The following is a 25106-nucleotide window of genomic DNA, read 5'->3' on the forward strand; positions in this document are numbered from 1 at the left end:
AATTTAGTAATGTATTTTATTTATTGATATTTTTCTCCTTTTTTATATTCAAAAAAAGATTATCATGATTTCAAAGACATTAATTGCAAAAATAATTTTTAAAAATAATTTGCACAGCTGATGATGACTTGCTTATTCAAGTGAAAATAGTAATACATGTACCTGAAAAATTCCTATCTTGTAATGAAAGTTTGTCTTTTGAGAATGAAGACTTGTGTTCTTAATATATTTATGTACAATACAGAACCAGATCAGTCACCCATTAAAATATTTTATGGTCAATGTTAAAACAGCAGAGGGAGGGGGAATAATTTTAAAAAATAGTTTTTAAAATTAAGAAATATATAAGTTCAAAATCCTGTGATGTCTGTGTATATGTTTGATGTAGTCATTTAAAGACCCAACAAGTATCTCTGATTATCCCTCAAGAAAAGAGATTCTCAGACTCTGAGAGTGACTGGCCCTAAGCCCAACCTGTTTTACAGTTCTAAGTACACCATTTAGGACGGATAGTTGTAAACCCATCTGTTCTACAGCTATGCAAAACTCACTTGTAATAGATCTTACCTGCTGTGTCTTTACAGGACCTCAGAGTTGCTCTGAGGAGCTACAGCATGAACTACATGCCCTATAACTGTAATTACAGTTAAATTTTGCAAATGGCCCAAGGCCTTCTAAACGTGTTTCTGAACACAAAGTACACATGAAATATGCATTCTAATCCTCATGGTATCTTAATAAAATGTAAGATACCAGACTGTGTCTAGGCCAGTAAAAGTCTTTAAAGATATTTCTCCCTTTTCAGATTTTTTTTTTTCCCACAGAACTAAGAAAGGTTGTAAATTGTATAGGAAGGTTGTAAATTTTCTGACTTGTTAAAAAAACACATATCACACACACACAGCTCTGAAAAGTTCTTCAGCAACAAATGTACTGAAGATATTCTCGGTTTCTTCCATGCTTTTCTTGTCTGTATTACACGGCTGAGTTTTCAAACTTTAAAAGTAACGTCTGAAGATACTTTTCAACAGTCTGCCAGCAAAATGAAAAACGAAACAAACCAGAAACCTAAACAAAAAACTTCTCCCTTCTTGCCGCACCTTGATAACCTTGTTTTCTAAGGAAAATCTGGAAGCGATGGCATAAATTTATCTAGGAACTGGTTTTGGGTGCAAATGCATATATTCTCTCAACCTTCAAGAATATCACAGAATAGTCTGCTGCTCTGCATTTGCTCAAGAATCAGACTTTGCTTGTCTTTTTTCTCATTTTCATTCTGCATCTCTCACAAAGGACACTTTTCCCTCAGCTCCAGAACATGCCCTGTGCCTCTCTGAGAGCTGTTGGAATGCAACTGCCACTTGCATTTAACACTTGGTGCAAGGCTAAAGCAAGAGCTACAAAGATAGATTGATACGTCTCTAAAGATTCAGGGCTCAAATAAAACTTATTTGCTTGGATGAGAAAGTGAAAAGGTGAGAGGGAGAGCATCTACGTGCTTACAAATGCAAAAAGGAGCAGGGAGGGAAAGGCAGCTCTATTTTTGTCCTCTAATTATTTAAACTATAGTCCACAGACTAGGAGGAAAGGAGTTTTAATGATGGCAGAAGAGTATCAGACCCTTCTCAGTTGGATGGTGAACCAGGGGCAAAGTCATCCTTGGGGGGATGTAACTGAGTAATTGCAGAATAAAGGCTTCCTCAATATGTTCTTCCTTTTGGCAGCAGGAATATTGGGGTAAAACTCTGCTTCTGTCCCACCTCCTACATTGATAGAACTGCATGATGCCTGTGCATCCTGAAAACAATTTCAACTGCTTTGGTTAATGTAAGTCTGGGTGACTGTATGGTTATGCTCTCCATCCCAACATACTGCCTCCTGATAGGTATAAGAAGCTTTAAAATGAAAAATTGTCTCCTGAATATTCACTGCAGTAGCTTGAGCAATCATGAAGTAGCTGAGACATTAATTAAGCAGAATAAATCAAAGTACACATTGCAGAATTTCTTACGAGAGACTAGTGCTGCTCCAAATAGACATTTTCAACATTAAAAATCTGGAATGTAAAATGTTTGGCACATGGTATTTCACTTCTGGCATACTGAAAAGAACAACTCCTCCCTCTAACAAACGATTTATAATCAAAATAAATCTGTCTCCTCAGAAATTCATATGGACCTAAGGATTACTAAAAAGCCAGAAAAAGCCAGACAGTTGAACCATAACACGCATCTTAGTTGAATCTGTTGTGGCATAAGGTGTAGTCCAACTTTTAATTCACATTATTTCGAGAGTGAAGGCATCTTTGCCAACAGGAAGACCAATCTAAACCATTAAATTCTGTTTAAGAAAATATTTTTTTTTTGCTTTATGAGGAGTCAAACAGTGGAAAAGACTGCCCAGATAAGTTGCGGAGTCTCCATCCTTCATGCTATTGAGCACATATCTGCATGTGTTCCTGGGCAATTCATTCAATCTGACCCTGCTTTGAGAAGGGGACATTGGACCAGATAATCTCCACAGATCCCACCTCAAATAATGTGTGATTCTGTGGTTACTATATATTGCACACATTTTTATAATAATTCTGGAATAAAGTTGAGAAAATCTGTCCTAAAATAACTGCTTTCAAACAAAGAGTTCAAAATGTTCACAATAAAAAAACAAAATAAAACAAAAGCAAATAGATTACCAATAGCTTTGTGAAATGAGTCAAATTAATCAGGGGAATTTTAGCAGTGACTATAGCAGTGGAACTCTACATTGACGTAATCTAGGTTATTCCATTTTAGTCCACAGAGCAGAGGGCTAAAAGTAGTCACAGAATAATTTAATTTCTTATTTTCTTACCTGGATTCCTGTATTCCCACTAAATTCCTGCATATGATCTAGTGTCATATGCAGAAGTGAAAAAGCACTGACCCAGCCACGCCACATTGGAGTCCAGATTTGGAGAATAGGATTTTCAGTTTAATCACTTTTCCTCCAAAAGGACAATGGAACTTCAAACTAGATTACCAAAAAGTAGCTCATTGTAAGTTAGGATGCTAAAATAAAACTCCCATAAATCTACTCAAGAAACAGTTTAGAAAAAAGCAAACAAACCTTTTCCTGTATATTGAAAAGAAAATCAGTTTGCTTAGAGTGCACAGTTTTAGGAAGAAACAGTGGCAAGTTGCTTTTCACAACAGCAAAATGATTACAGATATTATTAAGCAGATGGAAAGCAGAGCATATTTCTACAGTAAAGTAACAGGTAGAGAAAACATGTATTGTTGAAGGCAAATTAGCAATACTGAAAATCTGAAGCCTTTAAGAATATTGTCAAATTGACTTAAAAACTCAACCCAACCCAAACCAAAGTAGTGTGAAAGTTGCTGACAGTCACAGCACTTCTTAAAGACTGTCAAACTTCTCAGACATGTGTTTTTCCATTTTTCTTATGTGAAAGTCTTAGAACAAAGTCTACTTCTCTCATTGGTTGATAGGGCTCTTTTCACTGGAAACTTTTATAGAGAGAAGAAAAGCAGGAAAAAAACCTGTTAAATTTGTATTTAGAATGACACATTCAAAAGAAAAGGTCACAGACGACATCTGACATTTAGGTTGGGTAAAGGAAAATAGGGTAAAAAAGTGGGCTTTTGGAAGGCACATTGGCACAAAGGACCAACTGAAGTTGTGTGAACAGATAATATAAAATTGATAAGAAAATGTCTGCAAAAAATCAGACAGAATTGGCTCCTGAGATTTGCAAAAGTAAATACACAATGCACAAGAAGAAAGAGGCCATAAAATCAGAAGATAAAGTTCAGGAAGATGTCATTGTAAAAGTACAAGGAGAACAAGATTCTACAGAAGAAACAGGTGATTTCAAAAGTAAGAAAGACCTGAGGAAGTAGGAGTCTGGAGTAGGCTTTTGGAGGCACAACCAGCAACAGCGTGCTACCATAAAGTGCTGGTGGGATGTCAAAGGACTTAGGAGAAAAGGAACATGAAAGAAATTTTTTAGATAAGTTTTCTAAAGAGTTTAGAAATTATAGTGAGATGGGAAATAACTATTAAAGACCCATACAAATTATAAAAGTCAGTTCTGGGCAGAAAACAGAAGAGAGAGACTGAAACAAAAACATTGGCAAGGGGCCTTGCATGGGTAGAATAGTTTCACACTGAAATGTTTGTATCTAAGTTCTCCTTCATACACAGTCAAACCTCAAGAGATGTGCTAAAAAGGCAATAGAAAACTGTGCATAATGGCAATTACCTTGTAGCAATAGCTCAGTTTCAGCTACAAGTTTAAAAATTATTTGATTTTTGAAAGGAAAAATTCAGTAATTCTTGAAAAGGGAAATCAATCTCTGAACATTAAAAAGGTTTTTTCATACATCCAAACAAAACAGCAACTCAAGTTTTTGTTAATAGAAGGTGCAAGGTACATTTCTGATACTAGCTGTGGTCTAAGTAAAGAATCACCAATTACTTCTATAAATTAAACATTCTGAAATTTCAGATACTGAATGAATTGCACAGATTGTACTGGGAATTATTTTCTGAACATAATGAGATAATATTCACCACTGGAGGATTAGTAAATCACTCTGCAGAGGAAGAAATTTAATGTTATTAAAAAAGGGCTGGTATACCCCTATATTTTTATATAGTCAGGTGGATGTACACAAAATTAAAATGCTGAATTTAACAGAAAAATTGAATAAATGGTAAAATCCTGTTTGTTATCTCACTCTATTTAATAAAACACCATAACTGGTAAAGCCTTACACTAAGTGCTACTTTCTGCTTCCATGATGCTTATAACATAAAATGATTGTCATGGTTTTAAAATTAGGATGAAGGAACAGAACAACCAAGTTTCAGGATGGTGCTCCAATACATCATGGAAGAAAGCCAAGTGTCTATATTTATTCTTGTGGCAATTGAATGGGCATTTGCTGGTGTAGTGTAGTCCTGCACAAATGCATTCCTGCGTCAGCACACAGCAGAATCATATTAATTTGTAAATGTGCTAAAGGAAACAGGAGTTAAAATCTGCTTGGATTTATAATTTGACATGAAACCATGTCAAAAGACCATCTTAATCCATCCTAAAATAAACACGCAGCTACAAAATGTTTATCAGATAAACAATAGCTGTCACTTTGCAAGTAATCAGCAACATACCTATTTCAAATCATCACTGGCATGCTTAATGTGATTTCTCACTGAGTCTATCCTGAAAATTTGCATCACTTGTAAGTAAATCATCAGCCTTTTGAGCACAGATGTTCTGACAATCTCTCTCCTACATGGTTCTACGTATCAGGTTTTAATAAATGACTTCCCTAAAACTTTTATAAGAGTAAGGTTTTCTGAGGCTTAAGGAGAAAAAAGGTAAAATATTTTTCATACTTTTTATTTCAAGAGGTAGCAATTGGTTGAAATTGAGCGTAAGGAAAAGCAGTAAAATATACTTTTGTACTACTTCAAAACCATTTTTCAGTTTTCCAGCTTTGAAATTTTCAAATATATTCAGTGCAAAAAGTGAAGAATGCAAAATTCCCCCCCCCTCCAAAACCTTCTAATATTCAGAGCTTTAAAAGTAAGTAAAAGGTGAAATTATTTGTCCAACTGTACACAAGAGGCAGACATCATAAGCATAAGTGTTAATTTATAAGTATTAATCAGCACAAGAAAGCATAATATTTTACCATTTAAAGTACTACAATTTCATAAAAGAATGCTGAATCACACACCTCTTAACTGAAATATAACTTTTTTGTTGATAAATGAACATTTAAAACATGAAAAAGTTGAATATTAATTGTTCCCCTACTTTAGAAATCCATGAGGAGTAGATGTGTTCTAAGGGCCATAACTATATAGTTTTTGAGTTATGCAGAGATCAATGGCTATCACGGGGTGAAAAATTTAAATAGATCCCAGAGTAGTACCAGGTTGGAAAATTCAACATCAATGGCATTTTAAAAAATTCTGAGACCCACTCTTGGTGTCTACAGATAAACTCTTTCTAAGCAGTTCCTTAGAGAGTGAAAAATTACAAAAGTAAAGTGTTGGTTCACTATACCTTTACAAAATGCAAATCTGGAAGAAATTCACTGCCTTTGATGCGCAACTCAATGTTCACTGCATAGCCTTCATTCCCCTGCACTGACTTTGTTTTGTGTTAGCAAAATTTAGCAAACCTTAATTACACTATATAGTCAAAATTATTTTATGGCAGTTGTGAGACATTACAATAAGACAATTTTCCAAATTCATGGAACAGAATCTTTGCAGTGTTTCCTTTCAGAAGCAAATAAAAGTGAGAAATTATTTCTCATACTATTGGATAATTCTGATGACATAATAAGTCTTATAACTTAAAGTGTAATTAAAATGAGATGACACAAGAAAATATAAGCTTGTCAATAGGCAAAATAATTTCTAAAGCTGTTTTAAATTCTTCTTATTGGAAAACATGAAAAAACACATTCAGTTACTCTCAGCCATGCTGAAATCAGATTCATAGATGGAACTTTTGAAAAGGTCCAAAGCTTCTCCAAAATACCAAAATATACTTCTGTAAATCCAGAAAGTAAATACATTAAATCATGGTACATGAAAACAATTTTAATTTTTAGGACAAAATACTCTTTCTCCTAAATTCCATGTTTACAGAACCTGCAGCAGTATGCAAATAATAAAAAAAAACCCAAACAGATTATTTATCATTCCATGCCACATATTAATTTCTTATTTGGAAAAAAAATAGGAGGTCTCTGTATTGAATAGTGTACATGTGAGAGAATTCTCATGCAGGTGCAATTCTTAAAAACATATTAATGTTGGTTCTTATAAATGTTTTTGCAATTCTCACAAACCTTCCTTTTTGTCTTCTGCAGCAATCTTCGCTTTTGTGTCTGTTATGTCTTTGAAAGAGGCCAGAAAGAGTACTACATCTCCTTTTTCATTCTTTATAGGAACAATATCCAGTAAGCACCAGAATGAAGACCCTGCAAGGATAAAGAATGAATTTAATTAAAACAGCTGTCTTTTAGCAGGGAGGGGCAGGGGGGGAAAGTGAACTACTGATTTAGGAGGTCAGTAGTCAGGGAATCACAGATGATCAGCTCATGTAAATCACTTTGCATCATTGGTTAAAGCTTTATAATACTGCTTTCTTCAGACACAAGACATTAATTTAAATGCAAAATTTATCTACAGGGATCATTAATAGAGTTTAATGAAGCTGCTTACTCCTCTGAAACCATGCTTTCCTTTGAACTCTCAACTGATGCATTTCCTGGAATAGCTTTCACATTGTTAACTTGGCATCTGAAGCATTTATGTCTGCTATAGAATCATTCTACCTTAATCATCTGACTTGATACTCATTATAAACTCTTGACAGAAGATCTGATAGAGCATCATTTCACTAATTCAAAGATATTTAAATTAATTAGATATCAGACTTAGAATAGAAACAAACTCATTGCACAGACAGTGAGATATATATATATAATACCACATATCAGCTCTAAAATTAATATCAGCTGTCTTCTTAGCTTTCATAATGTTCACTTTTTTAAGACTGAAGTTGGACAAAACTGAGTTTGACAATATTTTTAATTCCTGTCAACTTTCTTCTGTCCACACCTGCTACATAATGATGCGGTTTATAATAAATTCTCACTGTCTGTGTCACATGTCCTGTTTGTGAGATATGTTGTTCAATTCCAATGATAAAATTCATAAGTTTCCTATCAACACCACTTGGAAAAAGAAAATATTTTATGCCTAGATGGAAGCATCCTAGATCTCACTCCCATCCATTCTGGGATAACTCAGCCCCGTACCAGACTTTTGTCTCTTTCGGGTTTTAGGTATCAATGCTAATTACTTCCATCCACCATCAGCCCACAAATATTATTTAAAAGAGATATAAGTACTGCTAGAGGGTTTAAAATTTATTTTTGTACATCTTTACACTTCCACAATCTGCTGCTTCACAACATACTATTTTTAGCATTCATTTACAAACAAAAGTCTACTTAAATTCATAAAAAGAAACAGGACTGGTTCCCTGGGCCACTGCTGCTCCAGCTGACTATTGCCAAATGATCAGCTGAGCTTTGGAGGGCTCCTTGGGAACAGCAAGCAGACTAGCCACTTCCTGCTGTGCTGTCTTCTAAAGTTTCCAGTTTTGAAAAGGAACTGGGCACAAGAAGATCACAGTTAAGTTTATAATTTAGATTTTCAAGTGGAAGTTCCTTGGCTGCCTTTTGAACACTGTAGATGAGCATGATAGGTGAAAGAGCAGCTTTTCTTTTCAAGGCCCATGACAGTTAAAGGTAAAAAAAATTGCTTCAAAGGAAACTCATCTGGCCCTCTGTGCCCCGATCAAACTTTCCAAGAGTCACACAGGCACCTTTGAGACTAACATTACTAGTTCAGCAATCTGGCAACACTTCCACTTAAGGTATTTAAAGAAGGGACATGGAGAAATTGGAACAAGAGAAAAGAAAACTGGAGGACAGAAAAACCTGTGGAAAGAAGCAGACTGGCTTTGTATTGGGTTTAAATATTCTTATTTTGAAGACAAAGCAAGAAAAGATTCCCTTTTAAAAAGAAGGTAAAACATGTCAGAATCAGAAGCCAGTCATTTCTATTGTTCTTTCTCACACTTTGAGTCTCCATTCCCTTTTTTTTTTTTTTTTTAATAGATTTGACTCTATCAAAAATTCTGGGAAAAACTGCTCAGTGGCATTGCTGTCAGAAATGTTTTAGAGAGTCACACTCTCCCAATGTGAAGTGGTCCATTCAAGATGAAGGAACATTAAGAAATTTTGCTGCCTAAAAATAGATACATAAGTCTTTACAAAATACCATCATAACTTCTAAACTGGCCAAACTCCTATTGGCAAAATTCCTTTCTATCTAACTGCATTCTAGCAGTAGTTTCAGTGGGCAAGAAGTTTCTCTTAACTCCTTCTTCTAAACACCACCAAGAGGGCCAATGGTCTTTTAAGAAGATGTTTCTATCTCCTCCAGAAGTGGAACAATATCTTTCTCTTTTCAACTGTTACATGTCTTTACTACACACACACAAACACACACACACACACACATAAACTATTAAGGCCTGAAAGAAAGTTGCAGACAGTAGGCATTTCAAACAAACCTCAGTTACAGTAATATTGTCAGAAATGGTAATTTGTAGGTTTAAAGGAATTATTACAACATGGTTAATCAGTAGAGACAAATCAATTTAATATTTAATGGTTTAATGCATTGGCTCTTTTGTATAATCAAAATGCATTTAAATTCTTTAGAGGTTTGTCACTGAAATTGTTCCACATCCTGTCATCATTTAGTTTCTCTCAATCATATTTTCTTTTGTTTTCTTTTCTCATTCTCCTTCTCTGTAAATATATCTGAAAATATTTTGACTAAGCAAAGCAAACTTATGTAAAATATGGTGTGTGCCACTAAAGAAAACACACATCCAATTCATGCACAGGCAACTTCTCTCCTGAAGAGTTCCAGGCTAATACCCTGTGTGGTGGGCTGTCAGTTCTGGCTGTACTTATACACTGAATCTTCAGAAGTTCTAAATCAGAGCTAGTTGATTTGGTGGGGTTTTTTCTGTGTTTTAATTTAATTTGGTTTTCCTGCCTTTTCTCTGAAAGGAGCAAATGAATATTAAGATTTAAAACTAGGTGAGATGATCTGTTTTAGGTCAGGACTAGGTCAATATAAGGTTGAATTCTGTCAAGAACAGAAGTGCTCTCTCTCTTTCACTATTGAGGAGCATCCTCGGAAAAAATAAACTGCAATGCAATCTGTTACATAGCTTTTACTGAAAGCCAGCATCACATAATTCTATAAACCAAAACCAGAACTTTCTCTTCATCAAAAAAAGTATTGCCCTATTTTGTTATGGTTCTTTTGAATGCACTCATCTGTGAGACAGAAATTCCTTCCCTGCTTCAGATGGTGCATACAAAGGTTTTCTGTATTTCCAAGAGTCGCCTATCAAAGAAATTTCTTTTGGAGGTTTATTTATATATAGACATTTTTATTGCTTCAAGCCACCACTCTTGGAAAAAGAGTCTAATCTTTCTCTTGCATTATGAAAGGTCAAAATATATTTTAATATCCTCAAGGCTTGTATAAGCACATCACAGGGAAGGAGAAAAGAGACCAAATGAAGCATAATCTTATCACAAGGCAATTTGGCTATAGTCCACCTTTTATATATATAAAAAAAAGAGAGTGCTTTATGGTCACTCTCTCAACCACCCTTTCTACCTTTCCTCATTTTGACAGCTAGAAGTCTGTCTTCAGACTGAAATCAAAACAAGGGTCAACAGACCAGGGCATTTAAAAGGGAGATTTTATACAAAACCCTGTCATTAGAATGCCAGTAACCTTCAAAATCAAACACTCTTTTCACTAGAAAATAAAGCTTGCTTGAACCATGGGACAGACTGAGACCATAAGCTCTGTTGATGAGCTGTGTGCACTCACCATATGATAATAGATAATCTGTAGTCATGCCCACCCCAGACAGAGCCCAATGAAATACTCAGAACAGAAATATCTTTGGTGGATATTTGGGTATTGCAGAGGTTTGATAATATAGATATGATGTGGGATGATGGTCTGCAAAGTTTATGTAATTCTTTAACAAAATAAACTGTACACCCATCTTGTTAAAATTTTACTTCACACTTTTTTAGCAATACAAACATCTAAGAAATACTTGGAGTGCTACTCATCCCAGGCTATGGCTTCCTTTTGCTCTTGACAATCTGGGAGTAGTTTTGTCCAGGAAGAAAAGCTTAAGGCTTCCTGTTGCTTTTTGATTGGTGTGGTTATATCCACTTCCAGACCCTCAATTCCTCAGGACTTTTCTTGCCACACTGCTCTCCAGAGGGACACTGAGACATTTTACGCAGTCCCTTCCATCATTCAGGGGTCAGAAATAAGAAACACACAATTTTCTGTGATCTATCTCCACTTCTTTGTGGCACAAGGAAGAGGGATCAAGCTCTTTTGAGAAGCGCTGAATCTGCACATAATACATCAAATTAACTAAATGCAATGACTCCTAGACTAAGAGCCTAAATATATGAAGAAAGAAAGAAAAAAAGAAAGTAAGTTTAAATGGTTTGCATACCAGATATAAAAGTCTGGTGGCACAAAACAATAGTTGTTCAAGGAATAATTATATATATGCATAAGAAGGAAGAATTAGGCTTCACAAGCCATCATAAATCTGGAATATTTCTTTTTGTTTAAGTAGATGATTTAGTAAACTAAATGCTCTTGTAGGGAGATGCAAATCAAGCCTTAAAGAAAAATATTAAAACACATCACCCTATTTCCAGGAATTTATGTAGAAGACAAAGATAAAGATATTTTCATGTAGATAGCTGTAATAAGTTGTCAACAAGATTGATGCTAAATCCTCAGCATTACAACAGTGTCTCATTGATGGTTACTAATTATTAGCAAAATAAACCTGCATCATAACACCAGAGATATTTGAGCCTGATCATTTCCACTTTTCCATCATGGAAAGTGTGCACTTCAAGACTGGCAGACTAGGATGCCAAAGACTTTGTCTGAGGAAAGTCTCTCTTTCATCAGTTCTCTTTCATCAGCTTACCCAAAAATTCCCAGCCTCACTGATAACACATAATTTTGAAAGTTAAGTGGTTTTGACAAGATGTCAACATTCTGTTGAGGAGAGCAAAGTGCAAAGAAAACAATGCTTTAAAAAATTGCAACTGGACTGAACAGGAAAGGAAATGAGCTGCAAGAAAACTTTAGCTATACATTCAAGTACTTTCTCTTTTGTAAATATCATAACCTTAACAATGATCAATTAATACAGCTAATGCAAAATTTTGCTGCTTTAAGCAAATTATCACCTCATTCTTCTCCATTATCTCTGCAAAAATCAAATTTATAAGTTAACAAAATCTATAATTTATTTTTCTTGAATTCTGCTGTTGCAGGTGCCAGGTTATCTGCTACACCTAGTGACATTCTTTGGTCAGAAAAAATTGCAAAATTAAGAACTTATGTGGGCTATGATGAAGCTGGCTTATATGGGAACAGGTGGTTGTGTTCACATTATCATACGAGTGGTAAAGCAGACTCAAGAACTTGTTTCCCCTACTTTTGTGTGACCACAAGATCACACTTGTATCCTGGAAGTAAGTCTCCTTACAAGTTTTAACAGTCAATGTAGATCTATTCCAAAATATATTTGTAATGCATTAATGCATCCAAAATGGATCCATTCCAAAATTTATTTCTCAAAGCAGAATGCAGTTGTGTCTCAAGAATTTGGGAGATGAAAGATGATAGTAAGATTCTGTAATAACAAAGCAAAAATTGTATTTCAGTATGAATAAGTAGGGAATTATTAATCCTGTGGAGTTGGTTTAAAACTTCTTAAAAATAGCTCCCCAGTCCTCTATATACCCTATGGAGTATCATGTGCAATTGTTCAAATCTATTACATCTCATCAGAGATACACAAATCCATCCCTCCATGTCTTCCCAGCCTTTTCTGTGCCCAGCTTCAACTTATGCTCTGTCCCTTCTGCTCCCAGGTAGTCCAGTGCCTCATATGTCACATGTTTTATATTGCCCAGCATGTCCAACTTTCTCTGCCATTGCTGCCATGATGGAAAGATGAAAAGAGGGAAAGGATGCCCTAGGAGAAGACCCTTTTCAACACAAAATTCTCCCACCCTTGCCTCTCCTGCAAACTGCCAATGTTTAGCAGAGAGAAGCTTAATTCACAACCCCAACATTTGTGTTTGACACTTTTTGGACACAGACTGTCAGTGTTACGGCAGCCCCTAGTTTGAGTGTATGTCTTTTCCAGCCTTAATGGAACAGTCTCTGCATGCAACAGCTACTGCAGTTTACAGTGAGTGTTTTATACAAACTGATTTATGAGCTCCAGCACATTTACATTTCAGCTTTGTTTATTCAGCTTTCTGGTCTTTCCTCGTATAGCTCCACTATCTTCCCTAATTAATAAAACCATTTCAAAATCCTCTAGTTACCCTGAGTTTCCTTGAACAAAAGCAGAGAACTAAGCAATGCCTTTTAATGCCATGTGAGATACATTATCCTTAAGCGTACTACTTTCTTTTAGTCTGCCCTAATTTCCTATTCCTATGTCCATCCAGATTAGAAAATAAAATGACATTTAGGGACATAAGTACTTCCCTGATGTAATACATTTACTGGGTTGCAGTTATGACAATTAGCAAAACACACAGGATTATCTAAAAACTAAGTTAAGTCAGTGAGATGCATTCTGTTTAAATGCAAAAAGCTTCAGGGCAGACTCATAAACATTATCAGTCTGCAGCTTACTTTCCCTCTCCTTCCAATGATAATTACTTTGTCACAGTTATATTAGTACAGGGCATTCAGCATTTGTCAGCTAACTCCTGGGAAAATACTAATTGAGACAATATACTTTATAAACAAATATACAATATCTATGGCTAAAATGAAAAATAACCCAACCAAACAAAAGCAACAGAAAACAGAACAAAATGCAGTTTCTTCAATATCTTTATACAGACTGCTTCAGAAATAGTCAGGCTTGGTCCTTCCTGATCAGTTTAATCTTTATTTCATTGCTTTCACTCAAGCAATTTCCAAATAAGGCAAATTTTCTTTCCATTGATTACTGTATTTTTGAAATCTATTGTTAAAAGTGTGCTTATTCCTTTTGGACTTTCAGAGTCAACATGTAGATATAAACACAGCAGTAAATATAATTTCTCAGCCTACTAAGGGATGCACTTCTGAAAAGAAGGCAAGAATTTTTTTTTTTTTTTAACAGGATGATCTCTCATATACATTATGTATGTCTGGATATATATTTGCATATATATTCATGTCTATATACAAATAAAAAGATATTTATTATTCTGAAATTTCATCTTTTATTTTCACATCTGAAGGCGTTAAAGCACACATTCATCTAAACATAGCCATGTTTCCAAATTACATTATTTTGCTTTTAAGCTCATTATTTTTATAATCTGAAAAGAGAGACTTCAAAGATGATGTGACATTTACTGCAATCAAAAAACCCAGCAATCTCCAAACAGATCACTACACCTATGAAAAAAAAAGTCACGTTTTCAGTTTTAAAAAACAAGTGATAATTATATAAACTAAAATATCTGAAAAATATTTTTGTGATTCTCACTTTAGTGTCTCTGGCAGTGGCAGCCCCTAGAAACAGAAGTCTGGAGTCTGCAGAATGGGAGATCTCCCCGCACTGGAAGAGGTGCTGGCTGCAACCTCATGCTTATCCATAAAGATTTCTAAAGGCATGACATTGAGAAAAGGGGGATTCTGCTGGTTACTCATCCACTTACACTGAAAAGCTACATTTTAGAAACTGATCAATTTATTTTACACTGTTTTTCCCACAGGGTTAGGTTAGAGAATATTTTACTTTATAATCCTTGTCTATAATCCTTGTCTTATCTGTTAATATTATTCAGAAGTTTTCATCAAGTTTAGAGATTTTATGTTGAGGCTGTGATTCAAGAACTTGAACCTATACTTCACATGCAGTCTGTGGGCACCTTTCTGGAAAGAGGGAGCTAAAGCTGGGACTTGGAGATGGAGCTGAGTCATGAATATGAACTGATAATTCCATTTTGTCAGGTTTGAGGTTTTTATACAGAAGGGTTTTGAAACACACACTGAGCAATTATGTAACACGGTAGAAAGGATTAATCTTCCCAATTCACCACTTCAGTCCATGTGAGCACCTGCTGTAAACAGTCTCTGAGCCTGTCCAATGAAACAAATTATAGTAACCCCACCATCTGGAAAGCAGCAGGTTTTAACCTTCTAGTTATTTAACTGCTCTGTGAACTCAAGCTGCTTTTGCAATTCCCTACCCAAATCAGTGAGAGGGTTCAGTAGACAGTGCTAACCTGAGCTCCCATCACCTTCCAAAAAACTATGGAGCTAAAGCAAGAACCCATTGCGGTGGTCAGCCTAGGAGGTGGCAAATAGTCTGCATCATAATCCAGAATGTGGATTTAGGGATCAGGGACAAAATAAGGCAATGACAGCAGAAGAGAAGCATATGGCCATCTGGAGAAATGACACCTCGAACTTTCTTTATCCAAAGAACAGCCTTTACTCCTGGTGGGGCACAGGCACGCAAGTCAGCTTTTAGCCAAAGCTTGATTTAAATCTCATAAAAAAATAAAAGGCAGCAGACTCAGTGTGGCCATAAAATTGTGAGAAAAATTTGAACAGAAAGGTGACTAGTTTGATGTCCTATGAACATCCTACTCCAAAATTACTACTAATATCTCTTACTAAAAATGGAGGTATAAAAAGCAGCACAATGAAATGTCTTTTAAAAACTAAAAAAAAAAGCATCCAGCAGTACCAACAGCCATTCATGTCAGGTGCAGCTGGGAGCCCAGGGTGCCTGTGTGGAAACACTAATTGCATCTTTTAGCAGTGAAGGGCATCAGGTTGTAGCAATATAACAAGGAACAGGAAAATTTCACACAGATTTATTTACATATCAATGTGGTTCTAGAAGAACAAGTGTTTTCTCAGTGAATTATGCTTTTAATACATCATGATGCTGCTGAAAGAAGCTATTAGCCAATATCACTGTGAATGCATCAGAACGAAGTATCAGCACTGTCAGTGAGCTGCAGTCTTGCTGATGTCTCATTAGATACCAGAAAAAGATCTCAGATGGTTTAGATCACATTGGACATGGTTTTTTGCTGCCTTTCTTTTTTCCTTTTAACTGAAATTCATCCCCTTGTTTTGTTTTCTTTCAGGCTCTTGCTGCCCACTTCACCCAGGCCTCTGTAAAGTTTTAGCCAGGGCACTACAGAGGAGGACAAGCCTGCTCTGTCTTCCTCTTCTGCTGCAGAAGCTGGGTCTGTCACTAAAACATCAAAACATTTCAGAGGTATACATTGCCTTTCATCAGAAGCCATGGGTCAAGCAAATGAAGGGTTTGGAGAGAAAAGGAGAAAAATATTCCCTATTCAGTGAAACAGAGGAAAATAAGGACATGTCTTCTGTCTATATACTGTACTGCTTTTTAAAGAGGAAGACTTCCCAAAAAGCAGTGACACTTCCTAATGATTAATGAGTTATATGAAAAGGGGAAATGAAAAAGAACGAGAAAACAGAAAAAGAAAAAAATGAAAAAAGAAAGAGAAAAGAAAAGAAGAAAGAAAAGAGAAAAAAGAAAGAAGGAAAAACCCATATTCTTTTATAAAGTTACAAATTATTTTTTATGGCTCAGGTAATTGAAATTAGATATTACCTTCAGATTAATCTTTCAGTGTTGCTTGCTTTTTTTATTTCCCTCTTCCTGTATTTTGTACGATAATTTAGCAAATGTGAGCAAGCCAGCCACAAAAGGTTTTTAGCTTTCTTATTTTTAGATGAGATTTTCAAGGCAGAGAAGCAGTGAAGCAGCAGTGAGGCCACATTGCTACAAACTGCTCTGTCAAGCAACTTGTCAAGGGGCTTTCTCTACATTAGTAAGTAGAAAATTGTCACTAAAAATAGTAGAAAGTAGTCACAAAAAAATTGAGGTGTCTGTCCAGAACTTTTTTTTTTACAGTCAGATAATTCTAATAAATGCCTCTTTTCTTACTGCTGGGCTTAACTTCCAAAAGACATGGTGTATTTCAGGAGTTTGTTAAAGAAGGTAGATACTTTCTGTAGAGAAGCTTGAGGAAAATCCAATTTTCTTTCCCTTTAAAAGAAATTAATTTCTCTTCAATTTCTTCATAATTCTTCTACAATTTTAAATAACATTGAACTCTTTTTCTAAAAAAAAAAAACCCTTTTATGTTTTCCTAACACAAGGAGTGCATTAAATATAAATGATGTTGTGTAGCCTTTGCTATTCTCTAGCCACATTATTCAACCACAAACATGGCAGAGGCAATGGATGATGTCTCATGGCCTGAGCCTTATTTCATTGACCTGTGTCTGTTGTTGCTGTTCATGTGAGAGCACCCAGACTTCAAACAGCCTTTTGCCTGATGAATCCAGGAGCTCAGTAAGAGGGTCTGACTTTCACCCTGTCTCTACTCATATTCTGCCTATGTGAAATACCTTAATCCTGACATTCCAGATATGGAGACAGCCTTATCAAAATAGACATTCTCATGCAGTGAAGAGAAGAGAAAAAATACTTTGATTTAATCTTACTGACTTGTAATAAATGAAGAAATAAATACAGAAATTGAATACATCATATCTTCCTGACCTTATAATTTACTTACCAAACCTTTAGGGACCAAGAACATGTCTAAGACATAACCCAGAAAGGGTTTAAATCAGTGCACATATAGAAGCTGACAAAATGTCCCTTGAGTCCTGGTTAACTGTTACAGACAAAGCAAACTCTGCTTGCACCAAAGTCCTAAGGCACCTTGTAAAGAGAGTCCCAGCAGCACCCACTTGCTCCAGTCCTCTTACAGTGGGGATTTTTAACTGTGCACAAAGGCTTGTGCAAACAGCCTTTTTTCTGGGGTACACAGATATGATGGTCACCACAGTGGAGTCTCTCAAATGTCCATAAATCACAAGTGGCCACTGCTGATTACACTGTGTTTCACACAGCTTAGACATACACAGAAATAGGCCAATTTCCTTTCAGTGAAGGAGGGCTGTGGAACTACTGCATGTTTGAAAGGGTTGTGTGTAAGTACAGATCCCTTTTCAAATACTACAAACCTAATTCTGAGACAAAGGAAATAAATCTGATGGGGTCATAGGGGACCCAAGCTGTGACCTTCTCAGCAACTGAAAATGGAGATCTTAGACTAGACAAAGTCACTGATTATAGGGCTTATTGTAGCATTATCTTAGCTTGTAACAGAAAAGGAAAAAATCCACATAGATGCTTAATTGTACTTCAGTTTGAGGGAATGGGAACACCTCATTTAACTACCTGTACTTGCTACTGACAAATTTCAGAAAAGGTCTGACAGAGAGAAAAAGAGGGTTTATTTAAATATAGCTCCTCAGCATAGTGTCCAACTGCTTTTAGATTGTTCTAAACAAGAGATCTAGGAGTGAGCATCTTTCTCACAACTCACTTGAATTCCAAAAGGTTAATTTGCATTTCTATTATCATAATTGACAACTTAATTTGTTGCAGATGTTTCAAAGAAAATGTAGAAATAGTAACAGAAAAAAAGTTTAAAAATCAGCTCCTAAGCAATATAGTTTTAAAACTTTCTGAAGAAGGCAAAAATCATAAAATTCCTTGTCTTTTAATAGTCTCCTTTTCTGATTGTTTTCGAGAAACTAATATAGCTCTGTCGAAGAAAAAGCAAGAAACTTTCTGATGAACCAAAATAAATACTGAAACTATGATGAAAAGTATATTTTGAGTTGAATTTTCAAAAGATGTCCCTCTCTGAAGCTGCTGTGTCTGCTGCCATTGTTCTAATATTGCTCTGTTGCTAGCATGGCAGAAAATGTTCAGGATGAGGCGTTACAACCAGTTTATCCTATTCTAAGAATTCATTAAAATTCCCAAATGAGAACACACATAGAAAAAAGTTCTTATCTACTTGTGGTCTCAGAAGGATAGGTCAGAGCACAACTGCTTAAGATCATTCTTCTCTTGAAATCCAAACCCGAATGACAAAGACAAGGAAATACTGTGGTTCATCCAACACAGACAGACTTTACTCAGATTCTCATCCAGCTCCTTGCACAACACTGTTGCTTCAGAATCAGCTCAGAGCAGTCTTGAATTTCCACGAAATTGCATGTGGACTGCTGGGGTTGTTTTAGTTATAGCAATCATTCCTTTAATTAACAATTACTGAGCAAAGGTGCTATGTGAATTCTTTAATGATGGTTAAATAACTCTGAAAGGTCCATATTCAAGTGTAATAAATTCAGATCAAAGCTGCTTGTTTAGAATGAGCAGTCTAATTTAATGATAAAAACTGAATCAGCTTTGAAATAAGTTTAAATCAAATTTAAAATATTGAAAAATGTGACACTTGAGGAATAGATGCATGTTCAGTTTTGTAACCTTGAACGTCTGCCCCAAAAAACAGGACACATATGATATACATTTTAGACCAAATCCAGAAGAACAAACCAAGAATAAATTATTGTATTCATACACCCATGTCCCTCATAGTAATTTTTTTATCATAATGTTTTACGAACTCTCAAGATTTCAAGAAGCATTCCATGAGCTCAGAAATACCCCTGAGGCTTGGAAGTGCTCGTTTGGTCTTGTAGTTAGGCCTACAAAGCAAGGCTGTGCTAAATAGCAGACTAAAGGCAGATGGGAGTTCCCTTCTCACACCCTAAAGGCCTAGCAGGACATTGAAATATAGCCCTGTGATAACTAGGCATTGCTAGCTACTTGTCTCCCACTGACCTGTGTTCCTGGCATTATACCAGCTCAAAAATCAATGATTTTCCATATTGGATATACTGGAATGTATTCATACGATCTTTTCAGGGATATTATTCCCAAAGTTCTTTTGTCTTAAAATATCTTTAAAACCTTTTTCTGGACAAAAACAAAGTTGAATAGGTTTAACAGCTTCAGAAGTCCAATTTTTCCTCTGAAAAAAAAAACCCAAACCCAACCCAAAAGACATTTAGGTAAAATGGCTGATTTGCCAAATTTGGAGCCTGCATTTTGCAGTTCTGTTGAAAAACCAAGATTATTTCTTAGGATAAATTTAGCTTTTATACAAGAAACTGTCATGTTATTTTATTTCCTATTCATTTCTGTTTCCCAGTGGTACAGAAACACATAGAAATGAAAAATATAATGGGCGGTTGAGGAAATTTATTCCTATTCAGAAAATGTACTGGGGAAGCTTCCAGTCAAATTATACAGAGGGATGCATGTATGATGTATAGTGGGAATTCTTTTAGCCTCAACAATTTCTTTTAATCTATTTATTTGTGATTCAGCTACTTCTCTAATAATTGACCTGCAATCTCTTTCTGCCTGTGTTAATCATACCTATTACAGATTTGAAGCACCCCTTCAAAATGTAAAGGAATCACAATTTATCATTCAGGACAAAGAAAATGAAATTAATGTCTTAGCTTTACTTCTTTAATTTAAATACATTGAAATATCTTCTTATCATGCCCAGTTATCACTATCGAATACTGGAAAAAAAGCAGCTCTTATCCTTCCAGGTTAAAACAATTTCCCCCTCATATTCAGACATTCAAACATGTTTTACAACTTGGAACTACTTTATTTGGATAACCTTCCTGAGAACATTCAAAGAAACTGTGTGAGTCTCTTCTATATGCTAAAAACTGAAACCAAACACACTCAGACACTCCCAAGCCTCCCCAGAAAGTCAAGACAAGGAGGCATTTAGGAGGAGCTTCCAGATTAAATTCAAAATTTCATACTATGAGGAGCAGCAGTCATGAACACAAGCCAACTAAGGAACATTCTTCTTCCTTTTCGTTGCTAGTGAAACTGAAGCTGCCTTCCCCAGCACGCCAAATCACTTTGTTGTCATTATGCAGTTATCATTTTTAAAAAATAACTTGTGTACCCTACTGTCATTCAAATCTACCATTATAAGCTTTATTATAAGCTAAATTATTATTTAGAATTGATCATTATGTATTATGTGCATTCATGCTAAGTTTAATTCCTTATGACTAACAGAACAGGAAAGAAAGACTTACCATTCTTCTTATAGAACATGATTTCTCCTTTAAATTCTATCTTTTCCTCCAACGATTTCTCAATTTGAAGAATCATCTGCTCATTTGTTTCAGCACCAAGTAAGAATTTACAGCTGCAGCTCTTCTGCATGACTTCAGTCCGTGCAAATCCAGCAAGATCACAGAAGCCATCAGAGCAGTAAACAATGGGGAATCCCTTAGCCACCTGAGCATTTGCAAGGATGAAGTTACTATCTGCAGAAGAACACAAAAGTAAAATATGAATTAAAGTCTAAATTTTACACTGCTTGACACAGTACTTTCTTTAGCATCATAAGAAGGCACACCTGGACAAATATTTAAAAGCAAAGTCTCAGCTTGCCTGCAAACCAGGATCTAACTGGTTTCAGACTAGTATTCTAAAATTAAGTCAAAGATCTAGTCCACAGATCATAATCAATAGTTCTTCATGGCTTTGTACAGTTTGCCTCATTGTCTCCTCAAGGAATACTTTATGATAGTTGCCTCTGAGATAGATGCCAACACACTAAAACAACCATTTGACCAAAAACTGGTAACAAATATCAAAATTTTGGAGAAATTTTAAATGTTATGCTGCCACTCAGACTACTCTGCAGTCTGAACAGACACAGCTACATCATAAAAACTCAAAAATCTCCATAGTCTCAATAAGATAATGTTGACCTATATCAGCAAATTAATTTATTCGATATAATTTTGCAAGAGAATCCTTAGAACACAGTTGAGCGACACACCAGGCTACATGGAATTAGGGACATTCTAAACTACAAGGAATCATTTGTCTTTTATGGGAGGTGGGGTTGATTTTGGGTTTTTTTTTTTTTTGGTTAGTTTGTTTTGTTCTGGGGTTTTTTTTGCTCATTTGTTTGGTTTTTGTTTTCTTTGGTTTTGAGTAAAAAAGGTTTCATTCAAAATCAGTCACCTGCCTTTTGGAGCCCCACCATACTTCTCCCATATGAAATGGATTCACCATTCTCTTATACTTAATGCTCCATTCACCGTTCTGTTATACGTAATGCTCTTTATATTTTTTCAGACTGTTTAAGTTGCACCTATCATGTATGATACCTTCAAGAGAAGCCTATTGACATGGACATCAATCAATTAAATGTGTTGTTCTAATTTTATTTCAAATGTTTGGCAAATCTAACAGTTCAAACTATTGGTAGCCTAATAGTTCATTCCCATCCCTCTCTGAAATGTTTTTGAAGGCTTTGGACCTCAGAACTTCATCTTCAACCCATGTCAACAGATCTGACCCTTTACAGTATTTTTCAGTTTTCAGGGACACCCTTCCTTTCCAGATAACATATGAACTTCTCATACAGGTGTTTTGCCTGTGTTTCCTTATCTTGAAGTGGAAAAAAAAAACCCACCCAAAAAAAAAAAAAAAACCCCACAAAAAAACCCCCAAAACAAAAAACCAAAACCTTTTATGGGCAGAATCTGTCTACATTTCACATTGAGGGAGGAAAAACTATTTTTTGTCCATTGCTTGTTAAGGAATGTTTACCTTACAGCTTGCTAGCAGGAGCTTAGGAGAAGTCTAGTCCCAAGATAGACACCTCTCATTTTTCAGACTTATGTGCAAGTGAATTCATGTGTATGTATTAAGGGGAAATACTATTAACTAACCCATAATCCCTTGATAAATATTCATAAATTTAAAGAGAAAGAAATGAATTATTTTAATGGAAAACTCAGGTTGCTATACCTAATCCTCATACAGGGATATATTATTTATGATTGGGAAGGGAGAGACAGAATCCATACACTAAAATAGAGGAAAAATAAGTCTGCTTTGCAGTCTGAACTGTCACAGAGTTCTACATCTGTGAAACCCCAAAAACCAGCTATGTTACTCTTTAATTACCCAAGGGATAAAATGTTATGTCTTATACTGCTTTCAGTATTTTAAAGACAATGGAGGTTTATTAAGTGATCAATTTTCTCTCAAGACTTTCCTTTAGTTGCCCACATTTTGTACCAATTTAAATAAATTCTTTCAATAAATGATTGTTATGTTAAAACAGTCTTTTCCAATTTACCAAATAATGTGTTTCTAAAATGCATTCTGGTTCAGTGCAGTGCTTGACTTAGCCTGTCATTTTTATTTGCCTAACTGGGGAATAAGTATCATTACCATTCATGCACTAACATGCTGCTACCTCAGTCAACACAAAACTAAATCCCCATACTGCCAAAAGAATTAAAATCATATGCTTGCAGTGCATAATTAAAGTGTGAAGGTGCAAGACCAGCAGATCATTCATACCAAATATATTTGTAGCTAGCAAATTAATTTACTTCTCTGATTCTTGTTGTTTACGATACAATTATGTGATGCAAAGACTGCTGTGGGGTTTTGTTTTTCTTTATAATTCTAATTGTTGAGAGTTGTATGAAGCAGAATATGGAACACCAAAAGGACACAAAAGGTGGAGAGGATGTGCAGTGGTGAATTAATGTAATTATGAACAGGAACACATTGGAGCTTACCAAGCATACCATGGTTTTATGAAAAATATAAGGTGGCCAAATTCTATTGTCAGTTACACCAAAATGAACCCAGAATAATTGTATTTGCTTTAACATTCATGGAATAAACCAGTTTACTTATAAATGCCAATCCAGTACTAGCTAGAATAACAGCCAATCTTCCTCTTAATATCACGATGTGTCTGATAAGACTTGTAAGCCAAATTTTACTGAACATTTTGAGTACAAAAGCAAAGAAACAGGAAAATACAATCAGAATTATATTTGCTGCTCTTCTTGAGCTTGAATTTCAAATGAAACAATGAGAGATGCACCTATAATCCCAAACTAAGGGACATATCTAAATAATTTGTTGAAAAATTTCTTGTCATACTAAAAAGGACCAAGAAACATTATGCCCAGAAATTCCATGTATCATCCAATTCTTCAGTAACAATTATAAAGTAATTAATATTTACCTATTAAATAAAGCAAATTTAAAAAAAATCCCAACAAACCCATACCTTAAAATATTCTAGTTAAAACTTTGTTTAGTTCTGTAATTTATGTTTATACTTTCAAATCTTTAATAACCCTTGCTATTAGTCATGTATGTAAAATGCTATAAAATATTTGAAAAAGTAAGATAAATAACATTTTCTTGAGAATAATTTATTAGAAACTTATGGACTGGAAGACAACACATTTTCCTATTTTTGAACTTGCAATAGGAAAGTTGCAATGAGTGATACAAACCTGTTGGTCTGTATATTTTGGTATATGTTTGTGTGTAGATTGCAACACTTCCATAATATAGAAGTTGTTGAATTCCACATTATGCTTTCAGCACATTGGCTTGAATATTAAGTTATTTTATTGATCAGGTTGGTTGCTCAGCAGACAATATTAGATAACTGGTGGAGGTTTCTTTTTAATTTTATTTTTAGATAAGAAAATATATCCAAGCAAAATACTTGACCTATTGAGACAGATGTAACCCTGAGCCTTTGGAACAACAGAGTAGAGCTGCTGAAAATCTGTGTAAGAAAGAACAGATTTGGAGTATTGAGAAATAAATCTGGTGCAGGTAGCTCAGTTTGCCAACTGCACAATGAGATGCAAACTGAGCTCGAGACAAGAGACTGTGAGCTGCCAACCCTTTGGTTAGCAAGGGAGCAAAGAAGGGTGGTGACAGCTGGGTGGATGGACTCTGGGAGACACAGCAGGCACAGAGGACTCAGGAGAAAGAGACACTTGTGTGAGGAGAGACTGTGAGGGTATAAAATCCTTGGGTTTCCTTTGCTGAGGGTCCTTCCCAGAGGCACCATCTGGGGCTGTTGCTGTGCTGCTGTGCCACGGGCAAATGGCTTTGTAGAAAGAGTCATCTGAGCTCTGCTCTGGGAAAGCTGGGGTGGATCTGGGAGGGAAATCTGGTCTGACTGTGTGAATGTGGGGTGTGTGGGGAGTCAAGCAAGCACCTCTCAGGTCACTGGAGCCACCCACAGGGAACCAGCTGTGACAGTCTCTGAGCTGGGAGCGAGACTGACAGAGAGTCCAGAAAATGGGCAGACAGGATGTTTTTTTTAATCACTCAACTCTAGGTTTCAGCTCAGAAATTAAGTGGTGTAAGTCTCTGCAAAATAAAATTTTAAAAATTCAGATTGGATATTTATATATTAGCTCTGGCAAGAAATTCTTGATTGTTTGTCCAAGCCTGCTGTGTGGAGGATGATTTAAAAGTGGCTCTGCTAAGATGGCAAAAGAAGCCTAAACACAAAATATCCAACACTCACGAGGATTTCCTTTAGCAGCAAGTCAGCAGAGATGGAGGAATATGAGAGAGGTCC

At 35.6% G+C, this 25106-nt stretch overlaps 1 protein-coding gene across 2 annotated transcripts in view; it reads right to left on the minus strand.

Moving 5' to 3' along the window:
* KCNH8 (potassium voltage-gated channel subfamily H member 8) overlaps positions 1–25106 on the minus strand; it is a 175031-nt gene that overhangs the window by 98413 nt on the left and 51512 nt on the right. For both annotated transcript variants that reach the window (XM_068207322.1, XM_068207313.1), the window contains exons 2-3: positions 20761–20994; positions 6876–7007 (exon numbers count right to left, since the gene is read on the minus strand). In XM_068207322.1, coding sequence (XP_068063423.1) covers positions 6876–7007; positions 20761–20994 — 366 coding nt within the window. The remainder of the gene's footprint in view (positions 1–6875; positions 7008–20760; positions 20995–25106) is intronic.

Source organism: Anomalospiza imberbis, chromosome 1 (assembly GCF_031753505.1).
Source record: "Anomalospiza imberbis isolate Cuckoo-Finch-1a 21T00152 chromosome 1, ASM3175350v1, whole genome shotgun sequence".
Taxonomy (NCBI): Eukaryota; Metazoa; Chordata; class Aves; order Passeriformes; family Viduidae; genus Anomalospiza; species Anomalospiza imberbis.